Source organism: Symphalangus syndactylus, chromosome 14 (assembly GCF_028878055.3).
Source record: "Symphalangus syndactylus isolate Jambi chromosome 14, NHGRI_mSymSyn1-v2.1_pri, whole genome shotgun sequence".
NCBI classification, from domain to species: domain Eukaryota; kingdom Metazoa; phylum Chordata; class Mammalia; order Primates; family Hylobatidae; genus Symphalangus; species Symphalangus syndactylus.
Window position 1 is genome coordinate 85,323,715 of NC_072436.2, and position 12,112 is coordinate 85,335,826.

The 12,112-nt window shown below is 37.6% G+C and overlaps 1 protein-coding gene across 27 annotated transcripts in view; it reads left to right on the top strand.

Moving 5' to 3' along the window:
• Nucleotides 1–12,112, top strand: part of CCDC88A (coiled-coil domain containing 88A) — a 135,742-nt gene that overhangs the window by 39,067 nt on the left and 84,563 nt on the right. For all 27 annotated transcript variants that reach the window (XM_055240567.2, XM_055240573.2, XM_055240574.2 and 24 more), the window contains exons 4-5: nt 7,455–7,524; nt 10,165–10,223. In XM_055240567.2, the coding sequence (XP_055096542.1) occupies nt 7,455–7,524; nt 10,165–10,223 (129 nt within the window). The remainder of the gene's footprint in view (nt 1–7,454; nt 7,525–10,164; nt 10,224–12,112) is intronic.

Below are 12,112 nucleotides of genomic sequence, written 5' to 3' on the forward strand. Positions count from 1 at the left end.
ATCTGAACCATTTGAGGCTGCAAAGGAAAGAACATGTTACAATTAGGAAATTTATTAGGAAGTGTTTGTATGGTATGATGTCACTGGTATCAAAAAGAAAGAGCAGATTCCAGTACCATTAATCCAGTTGCTACAGAAAATAGATAAAATAGGTTTTTCTTTAACATCTAAAAAAAATAGATACTTTTTAGGTTTTTCTTTACCATCTGTCATAATAAGCAACATTTGGAGTGTTAATAAAATTCAGTAGCCAAGAAAATGAGATTCTATGTGTGTTATAAAACAAATGTTTTATATTCCATCGTATTTTTGACACTGGTCAGGTATTCTTTCCTTTTAATGCCATTGATTTAATTTTTTCCTATAGTCTACTAAAATATGGTAAAATAGCCTTAATTCTCTTTACTAGTAACATGGATAAAATGACAGATACGTAATAGTATGATAAATGTTGTCATGTACTGAATTTTAAAAGCAGATTGTAAGAGTCTCAAAAGAGGGACTGTCATTTCCGTGTATTTTAGAATTCTTTGAACCTATTTTTAATTCTGTAGAATTATGCAGTTTTAGTAACAGTGTTTTACTTTATGTGGTGATTCAGGAAAGTGAAGTGAGGCCTGACTTTTGCCAGAAGTGTTAACTTCTTGCTATGAAGAAAGAATTATGGATAATTTCTAGGAAGAAGGAAGGGTTAATTTAAATTATCTTTGAATAGTAACTAAATAATGTTTATATCTGGCATATTTGTGAAGTAGTCTTTCTTACAATGCATTAGCAGCATAAGCTTTAATTCATGAAAATTTGTAATGTATAGTCTGTATAGTCATGTGTACTTTTTTTTTTTTTTTTGAGGCACGTTCTCACTCTGTTGCCCAGGCTGGAGTGCAGTGGCACAATCTTGACTAACTGCAACCTCCGCCTCCTGGGCTCAAGCCATCCTCCCACCTCAGCCTCCCTAGTAGTTGGGAATACAGGCGCATGCCGCTACACCCGGCTAATTTTGTTGTTGTTGTTGTTGTTGTTGAGACAGGGTTTTGCCATGTTGTCTGGTCTCAAACTCCTGAGCTCAAGCGATCCATCTGCCTCGGCCTCCCACCATGCTCAGCCAGTCTTGTGTACCTTAACAACGAATATATGTTCTGAAAAATGTGTCATTAGGCAATTTTGTTATTGTATGAACATCATAGAGTGTACTTACACAAATGTAGATGATATAGTCTACTACACACCTATGGTAAATGGTGTAGCCTATAGTTCCTAGGCTACAAATCTGTATAGCATGTCACTGTACTGAATACTGTAGGCAGTTGTAACACAATGGTATTTGTGTATTTAAACATAGAGAAGGTACAGTAAAAATATGGTTTTATAGTCTTATGTGACCACCATCATATATATGGTTTATTGTTGACCAAAAATGTCATTACATGGTGCATACCTATGTATCAATAAAAAAGGGTTTTAGATGGTCAACTAAAAACTGTGGTTGGCTGGGCGCAGTGGCTCATGCCTGTAATCCCAGCACTTTAGGAGGCCAAGGCAAGCGATCATTTGAGGTCAGGAGTTTGAGACCAGCCTGGCCAACATGGTGAAACCCTGTCTCCAATAAAAATACAAAAAATTAGCTGGACATGATGGCACGCACTTGTAGTTTCAGCTACTTGGGAGGGTGAGGCAGGAGAATCGCTTGAACCCAGGAGGCAGAGGTTGCAATGAGTCGAGATTGTGCTGCTGCATTCCGGCCTGGGTGACAGAGCAAGACTCTGTCTCAAAAAAATAAAGAAAAAAATTTTAAAAATGGTTAATATACCATTTTTTAATGAAAAAAGTTATACAAAGCCAGCTAATGTGGTGGAAATGAAATTGTAATATTTCAAGGAACATCTGCTTATTATTTTCCTATTACCATAAACTCTGCCACTTCTTTCTTTTTTCTGTCTTTTCTTAATGATTGTAGTTCTCCAAATCTTTCTGAAATGTCTTCATGCCAGAATAGAATTTCCACTTATTTAGTGAAACTTTGCTTTAATGGCCCTGAAAACATTCAAAATCTCTGTATTTGAATACTTGCATATCTTTAAAAATTTTAACATTCTCCGCATCTCCACCTCCACCAATACTCTTTCTCATTGTCTGCTTTATTTTTATTTATTTATTTTTGAGATGGAGTCTTGCTCCGTCGCCCAGGCTGGAGTGCACTGGTGCAGTCTCGGCTCACTGCAGCCTCCATCTCCCAAGTTCAAGTGATTCTTGTGCCTCAGCCTCCCGAGTAGCTGGGATGACAGGCATGTGCCAGCACATGCAGCTATTTTTTTTTTTTTTTTTTTTCAGTAGAGACAGGGCTTTGCCATCTCGGTCAGGCTGGTCTCGAACTCCTGGCCTCAAGTGATCCACCCGCCTTGACTTCCCTAAGTGCTGGGATTACAGGCATGAGCCACCGCACCTGGCTTCTGCTTTTTTATTTATTTATTTATTTAGAGACGGAGTTTCACTCTTGTTGCCTAGGCTGGAGTGCAATGGTGCAATCTTGGCTCACCACACCCCCCGCCTCCTGGGTTTGAGCAATTCTCCTGCCTCAGCCTCCGGAGTAGCTGGGATTACAGGCATGCACTGCCACGCCTGGCTAATTTTCTGTTTTTAGTAGAGACGAGGTTTCTCCATGTTGATCAGGCTGGTCTCAGGTGATCCACCTGCCTCAGCCTCCCAAAGTGCTGGGATTACAGGCGTGAGCCGCGGTGCCCGGCTCCTCTGCTTTATTTTTATCCTTAGCACTTATCACCAAAAACCCTTGTTTTATTGTCTGTCTTCTCTTACTAAAATGTAAATACCATGAGAACAAGGATTTCTGTTTATTCACTGCTGTATTTTCACTGTCTAGAACGTCTGGCAGATAATTGATATTCAATAAATATTTGTTGGATAAATGACTGCCCTGATTTTCTCAAAACCTTTTTCTCTTTCAGTTGAATTGCTGAAATATTTTATTTCTCCGTTTATTTTTATAGGTTTCTTATAATTTGAGTTAAAAAATTGAAGTATCTTCACTAGTTCATGTACATGCGTTATCAACTTTGACCTGTTAATTTGTTCCTCCTCTTAGTAAACTCATCTTGGGCTCATTTATATATTCTTTTTCCATTTCTTTAATACTTTAATGATGAATTTCTTTAGAGCCAAGTTGAGTCTGGGGAGTCTGTGATGATATAATAAATCTTAACAATAGCAGTCAGTTTTTAAGCATCTACTCTCTTTTATGTCTTGTATATTTTTTAATATTACTCATAAAATTGGAATGGGGAAATAAAAAGACTTTTTACAAAAATATAGCTAGAATCCAGGCCGGGCGCGGTGGTCCATGCCTGTAATCCTTGCACTTTGGGAGACCAAGGTGAGTGGATCACTCAGTGTCAGGAGTTCAAGACCAGCCTGGCCAACATGATGAAACCCTGTCTGTACTAAAAATACAAAAATTAGCTGGACGTGGTGGTGGGCACCTGTAATTCCAGTGATTTGGGAGGCTGAGGCAGGAGGATCACTGAAACCTGGGAGGCAGAGGTTGCAGTGAACCAAGAATGCGCCACTGCACTCCAGCCTAGGTGACAGAGCGAGACTCTGTCTCAAAAAAATATATATATATACATATATATATATATTTATATAAAATCCTCTGAAGAACCCATAGGGTAACCAATAAGACATTTTACAATAATTTGCTTTTTAAAAATTTGTATAATTTTAGCTGCCTTTTTTCAACCTAATGTTAGTACTTTTAGACATAATTTAATACTTGAAAATAGAGTTTTTCCCCATTAACTCTAAGGTTTTTAAATAATCATCATTTTTGAAACTTTTTACTTTTGTTTCACTTCCTACCCTCTCCCAAAAAAGACATATGTATTGTACATCATGGATCTAAAATTTAAGCCTGGATGTTTTGACTTCATTCTACCCAAACACAATGTGCTGGTCATTTAGATTCTACTGTACTAGAGTACATTTTTAGATGATATGGGGGTAAGTTTGAATTTAGCAATTTGCATCATCCAAACATAGACTTCATAGTGTAAAGATGAAATTGTATTATTGATAACACAAAAAGTCTTTGGTGATACCATATGGTGTAAAGAGTGTGTGAGATTGCTTTCATCTTTGTGAGAGGACTGAATTAACAATAGAGCATGGGGAAACAGAGTAGGCAGGAAGTGGAGAATCAGCTGAGGAAGAAAGTGGAGGAAAGAGGTAGTGGACCACATGGAAGATTACTATCCATTGGGACAATTTTGCTTATAACAGTGTACCAACATAGAATGTTACATAGTAAATCAGTAAAATTAGTTGCCTTGGGAATGTAAGTTGATGTTTCCAGTTGATCCATCAGTTTTGACTCGTTAGTCAAAAATAAGTGACGTAACTGAGTTTTATCTCTAACATCTTTAAGATAAAGCTTTAAAAAAAATTCAGTGTCTGTTAAAATTTAAAGCTTCCATGCCCGGTGCGGTGGCTCAAACCTGTAATCTCAGCACTTTGGGAGGCCAAGGCGGGCGGATCACGATGTCAGGAGTTAGAGACCAGCCTTACCAACATGGTGAAACCCTGTCTACTAAAAATACAAAAATTAGCCGGGCATGGTGGCGTGCGCCTGTAATCCCAGTTACTCAGGAGGCCTAAGCAAGAGAATCTCTTGAACCCGGGAGGCGGAGGTTGCAGTGAACTGAGATCATGCCATTGCACTCCAGCCTAGGCGACAGAGCAAGACTCTGTCTCTAAATAAATAAGTAAAAATAAAAAATAAAAATAAATAAAAAATTAAAACTTCTCTTTACGAAGGTGAATTTGAAGGCTCTTTCATCTGACAGGTTATCTTCACAGAGTAGGATATAGACAAAACAGTGATTTAAAAAAATACAGCTCTCTTATTTATGATTAAAAAAAAAATCTCGCTGGGCACGGTGGCCTATGCCTGTAATCCCACCACTTTGGGAGTCCAAGACAGGAGGATTGCTTGAGTCCAGGAATTCAAGATCAACTTGGGCCACATAGCGAGACCTTGTCTCTATAAAAAATAAAAACAAATGAGGCAGGAGGATCGCTTGAGCCTGGGAGATCGAGGCTGCAATGAGCTGTGGTTGCATCAGTGTACTCCCACTGGGTGACAAGAGTAAGACCCTGTCTCAAAAAAAAAAAAAAAAAAAAAAAAGTCTGTAATGACAGTCCTCATAATTTTGCTTCAAGGCAAGGAAACTAAAAATTCGAATGAAGTGGCTGGGCACGGTGGCTCATGCCTGCAATCCCAGCACTTTGGGAGGCTGAGGCAGGTGGATCATGAGGTCAGGAGTTCAAGACCAGCCTGGCCAAGATGGTGAAACCCCGTGTCTACTAAAAATACAAAAAAAATTAGCCAGGCATGGTGGTGGGTGCCTGTAATCCCAGCTACTCGGGAGGCTGAGGCAGAGAATTGCTTGCACCAGGGAGGCGGAGGTTGCAGTAAGCCAAGATTGCGCCACTGCACTCCAGCCTGGGCGACAGAGCGAGACTCCATCTCAAAAAAAAAAATTGAATGAAGCAGAAATTTATTCCTTTAAGCCCATTTAGCTGTTACACACATAACTATAGCATATTCTCTTGAGATAACTTGCTTTTAATTGGAAAACTAATTCATTAAATATCCAAACTATCATTCCTGGAATAAGTGATTTTAGCAATTTTTGATACTTAGTCTAACATGATGCATATATCAAGTATGTACTTTTCTTTAAATGCAGGCATATTTTGGCAATAGTTTTTTAAAGAGCTAATATAATACTGAGGAAAATTTTTTGAAACTTTCTTGTATGTATCTACAAAGAATTATAGATAAGAGATGAATTCTAATTAACATCTGGTGTCATGCCACCCACTGACCATGGGTAAGTGCTCTAGTGGATCTAGAATTAGAAATTTTTAAAAAGCAGCACAAGTTAACTTTTTATAGTTATTTTTCATGGTTATTTGCTTTCTCATCATAGTATTAAGTTAAAGGATTCAAAAAGAGTTGAATACCTTCAAAAATGTATTCCTCAGTAACTAGTTACATCTGAACATGTAGTCAATTTATGAAGAATCTGTCATAGTTATTCCTTAATATTGCAAAGATTCGGTAATTATCACATGGCACCCATCCATCCTGTAGTCTAATTCATCCCAGACCCTTTGCATATCATCAGTGTCGGTGGTTGTAATGGCAGATACAGTGTATTTCTTCATTTCTTCAAGGAAGAGGTGGTATAAACAGAAGGTGCATACTTGATGTATTACCTAAATTGAAGACTTAGAAAGCATTCAGTTCTTTCTGAATCACCTTGTACATTCAGAATCTACATATATTCTTGTAACTAAAGTTTTACAGATGTTAAACATCTATTGTAGAGGAGAGAAATAATGGTTCGGGAAATGACTTTCATGAAATGATCATTAGACAGCGTTTTTAATAAAGCAATTAGCTTTCTTAATTTTAATATCGGTTGACATTTTTAAAATATAGCTCTCATTTATTATATTAAAAATATGGCCTGGTGCGGTGGCTTATGCCTATAATCTCAACACTTTGGGAGGCCGAGGCGGGTGGATCACTTGAGTTCAGGAGTTCAAAACCAGCCTGGCCGACATGGTGACACCCCGTCTCTACTAAAAATACAAAAATTAGCCAGGCGTCATGGTAGGCACCTGTAGTCCCAGTTACCTGGGAGGCTGAGGTGGGAGAATCGCTTGAACCCAGGAGGCGGAGGTTGCAGTGAGTCAAGATCACACCACTGCACTACAGCCTGGCCGACAGAGCGAGACTCTACCTCAAAAAAAAAAAAATTTATGTATATATATATATATATATATACAGTGACAGTACTTATAAATTTGTGTGATGTATTTTTAGTTTCCTCAGTGAGAACTAACAAGAACAAAAAGCACACATGCTCGAACTTTTACTGAGGAATGTTTCTTAATTTTGCTCGATCTTTTATTGAGGAATGTTTCTTAATTTTCTAGCACCTAAAACTTCAGATTTCCAAGTAATAATTAGACCATTTTGACTTGAATGCTTTAATTTGGGAACATCTGATATTTTTAAAGCTTTTTTGTTATTATTTGTTTGTGTGTAGAGACGAAGGTCTCACTGTGTTGCCCAGGCTGGTCTCCAGTGATCCTCCCACCCTGGCCTTCCAAAGTGCTAGGATTACCGGCATGAGCTGTGGCACCCAGCCTGATATATTATTAACCGAAGTCTATCTGGTATTATAATTTTAGTTATTTAATTCATTAAAGTTACAAAAGATTTAAGACCTTATATAACTTTTTCCATATTTGTTTAATTGCAATATAGCACACCTATAGAAGAATGTACAAATCATAAATTATAGCTTGATGAATAATTACCTAGTTAGCGTTACCCATATAACAAGTGTTGGATATTTTTTTTACAGGAGACTTTGCAGCAACTGATCATGATGTCATTGCCAAATGTCTTAATCATTGGCAAAAATCCCTTTTCTGGTAAGTATTAAAATTAATCTGTGAAAGTAATGTCTAACCTTTGTGTAATACTATGATGTTTATTTTTTACTAAGAGCTTATATACATTAACTCACCAGATTTTTCACAACTGTAGACGTTGGAGGTGATGTTCTATTTTATAGAAAGAGACAAGCTTAGAATATTTGTAAGTTATAGGTAAGACCAGACATAAATTTTACATTAAATTGAGTATTTTTTCTGCTATACCAAACAGATACTTTTCTGTGATGATTTTTAGTGTCTCATTATAGAGAAGTATAGAAGATGATGTAGTTACAAACTTAAAAGAATATTACCTTAGAAAAATGATTTTGAAATAATTTCCAGGTTTCTATTCATATATATATCTACTATCTACACTGCCAAAATTGTTTGAATCTTAAGTTTTACTGATTGATATGTTTTATTTATTTATTTATTTATTTTGAGATGCAGTTTCGCTCTTGTTGCCCAGGCTAGAGTGCAATGGCACGATCTTGGCTCACTGCAACCTCAACCTCCTGGGTTCAAGCGATTCTCCTGCCTCAGCCTCCCAAGTAGCTGGAATTATAGGCGTGGCCACCATGCTAATTTCTGTATTTTTAGTAGAGACAGGGTTTTACCATGTTGGCCAGGCCGGTCTCGAACTCCTGACCTCAGGTGGTCTGTCCGCCTTGGCCTCCCAAAGTGCTGGGATTACAGGCATGAGCCACCACACCCGGTCTGATATGTTTTAATTTATATTAAGCTTCTTCTGAATGGAAAGATGAGAGGCAGTTTCTTAGATCATTTAAATTTTTTCTTCAAAATGTTCTGCCCTTTACCACATTTTAAATGTGATATTTTAGAATTGTAATTTTTGAATAGTTGGGGAAATTAGCAGCTACCTAACAGTTTCAACAATGGGCTTATCCTTACAGTTTACATGTTATCCAAATTAGTATATTTTCTTCAGCCCATACCCCTTCTCAGTCAAAACAAACAAAACCAAAATAAAAACTAAAATCAAGTAGCTATTTTTATAGAGGAAACTATTAATTAGAAGTGTGAATTAGCAGCTTGGATAGTTTTTAGAGATACCATGGGATGTTTGGTTATATAAATTTAAAAATGAAAAAAATTGCATGTAGGATGGAATTGTTTTCCATCTTACATACATTTGGTAAGTACCTACCAAGTTATAGAGACCAGGAGTGGAAATAAATGGTCTATGTTCTAGAAGCTCTTATGGTTTGGTGAAGGATACACAGATTATGGGGAAATCATGTAATAATTAGTATGAAGTGGAAATATGTACCAAATGTTCTGGCATATAAAATATGGAGCCATTAAGTATTCTTAAAGTTGACGTATAAGTGAGAGTGGGTGACCATTGGTGATTGGATCAGGGAAGACTACACAGAGATGATAAGAGCTGTGCCTAGGATTGTGATTAGCAAGTAGTTCACTAGGGGGATGAGGAGGTTGGGGAAGGAGGGCAGACAGAGGGAGTACTATTAAGGCAGAGGAGTGTGTATATATGCATATTTGGGAAGAATAGTGATTTTTTTTATTTTTTTATTATTTTTATTTATTTTTTTTTTTGAGACGGAGTCTTGCTCTTTCGCCCAGGCCAGAGTGCAGTGGCGCGATCTCGGCTCACTGCAAGCTCCGCCTCCTGGGTTCACGCCATTCTCCTGCCTCAGCCTCCCGAGTAGCTGGGACTACAGGTGCCCGCCACCATGCCTGGCTAATTTTTTTTTGTATTTTTAGTAGAGACAGGGTTTCACCGTGTTAGCCAGGATGGTCTCGATCTCCTGACCTCGTGATCCGCCTGCCTCGGCCTCCCAAAGTGCTGGGATTACAGGCATGAGCCACCGTGCCCGGCCGGGAAGAATGGTGATTAATGGCTTAGCGTAGCTAGAAAGTAGGTTATTTCATGGAGAGTAGAAGGAAATGTCTGATAAGAAAATTTGGACTTTTTCGTAGACAGATTGGCCCAGTGGTGAAAATCTGGCCCAAGGAAGTGATTTTTTTCCAGTTGAATATTTTAAGAAAATCTTGAATGCTGTTGGACAGGGAATATTCTCTCCATTTCTGTTATAGATTGTTAACTTTTACCTGGCTTGTTATATACATTTATTTTAACAGCCTCACTGTAACAGACATTTAAGATTCTGGTCTTCATGAACATGCACAGTGGAAAACCATTTAAATTTTATAAGGAGTTGAATCATAAGATCTGTGTTTTAAGTAAGAAAACACTAATAGGCCTAAGAGGAGCCAAACCTATTAGGAGCCATTTTGGCTGCCTTTGTGGCATGTCCCTATATCAGCCTGATTTGGTGGGTTCTTGATTTGTCCGGCTGGGGTAGTACAATCATTTATGGAAAAGGAGTAGATTCATAGTTAGCATACTTGCTGCACAGAGCCTTGAAACCTCTTTATCCATTAGCCCTTCAAAATTGATATTCTTCCCCATTTCTTCTGCTGTTACCACCGTGTACATACACAGAGCTGCTATTTTGAATTCTCCACTACATATGCTTAGACTGAATCCTTCACTCAAGTTACTGTGCATAATTACCTCTAGAAGTGATTCTCCAAATATGAGTTGAAAATATAGCAGAATGTTGTCCTTAATAATTGTTTCTATTTTAGAACAAGGCACAGAAGAAGTTAAAAAACTGCTTTTACTTTTGTTGGGTTGTGCAGTTCAGGTAAGTTAAAATATTTTTTCATATTTTCATTTTAACAACCTCTTTATATATTTTTATCAGGCTGTAGTTTCTGAAAGACTTAAGGATGGACCATTGGTTTTCAAAGTCCATGTTAGAAAGTTTTCAATAACTGTATAACCTCCTAAGGAGATTACATTGAAGAAAAACACTTATTTTATTTCAGAATTTAGTTACATTATCATAGTCATATCATTTAAAATATTTAATTACTCTTTTCCTTATTCTGAGGCTTATAATGGCCGTAAATTTTTGAGGTTTTTTCAGAGGTGCCCTTAAAAACCGCTCCCAGAACATCCTTGTGATTTATGTTGTACTTGTGTATGTTTTAGGAGAAGGGAAGGGAGAAGAGAAGGGAAGGGAGGAGGCAGAATTTATGAAAAGTGTTTTAGGAATCTTGGTTATTATTATATTGCTCTTTGATCAATGACTATAATAATAGCTGTGATTTATAGAATACCTACTTTGTGTCAGATATTATCCCTTACATAGATTTTCTCATAATATCTTCTTTCAGGTCAGGAGACTGGGTAGGGTAATATTTAAGTTATCCAAATTGGGACACTTGAGAAAGTCAAAGAAGGTACTGTTAATAATTATAGTGGGCTAGGTGTGGTAGCTCATGCCTGTATCCCAGCACTTTGAGAGGCTAAGATGGGAGGATCACTTGAGGCCAGGAGTTTGAGACCAGTTTGGGCACATAATGAAATCCCATTTCTGTTTTAAATACATATAATAATTACAGTGGAATGGCGTGTGTAAACTGGGACTGTCCCAGGCAAACCAGGATGATTACTCTAAGTTTAAATTTAGGTCATATTGCTAGTAGGCCAAAGAACTGTGAGTCAACTCTGCTCTGACTTCAAAATCTATTGTACTATGTTGGTTTTTCATTTCAGCCATTTTTGGATGAATTATTACAGTGTCATTTTAAACTGTCTCACTTCTTTGTGGAATGAGGTTATTTATAAACAAATAATATGATTACTAGTAATTTTTTTACATACATATAACAGAAATTGTATGTTCCAGAGACTGTTGGCTTTTAGAGCTGACTGCTTGGGAGCTATAATCTTACATAATTTATGTTATTAAAATTTCATGCTGTGTAATGTACAGGTGTTTACTTCACAACTGATTAAATATTAAGTTGAATATAGTCTTCTAATTTGGTCATCAGATTTTGAATTAGAAACACAACTCTTATTTACAGCCTTTATGTACTATATTTGCTTTAAAAAATACCCTGTGTTGTGAATGTTGCGTAAATTTAGATTACATAGCAATAGCATAAATACGGTTTTTATTGCTGGTTATTGCTTGGTGGTTATTGCTGATTACTAAAATTCACAGTAGGAATGGAGCAGAACCAAGGACCTGTTTTTGAGACAGGGTCTCACTCTGTGAGGCAGGAGTGCAGTGTCATGATCACGCCTCTCACTGCAGCCTTGACCTCCAGGGTTCAAATGATCTTCCCGTTTCAGGCTCCCGAGCGGCTGGAACTACGGGCATGTGCCACCATGCCTGGCTAACTTTTTTTTTTCTTTTTAGAAATGGGGTCTCACAGTGTTGCCCAGGCTGGTTTCAAATTCTTGACCTCAAGTGATCTTCCTGCCTCGGCCTCCCAAAGTACTGGGATTACAGGCATGAGCCACCCTGCCCGGCCCCAAAGGGTAAATTTATCTGAGATCTGAGAATAAAGAAAGACTAATTGTATGCACGTTAATTCTGTCTTTTTTTTTTTTTTTTTTTTTTTTTTTTTGAGACAGAGTTTCGTTCTTTTTGCCCAGGCTGGAGTGCAATGGTATTATCTTGTCTCATTGCAACCTCCGCCTCCCGGGTTCAGGTGATTATGCTGCCTCAGCCTACCA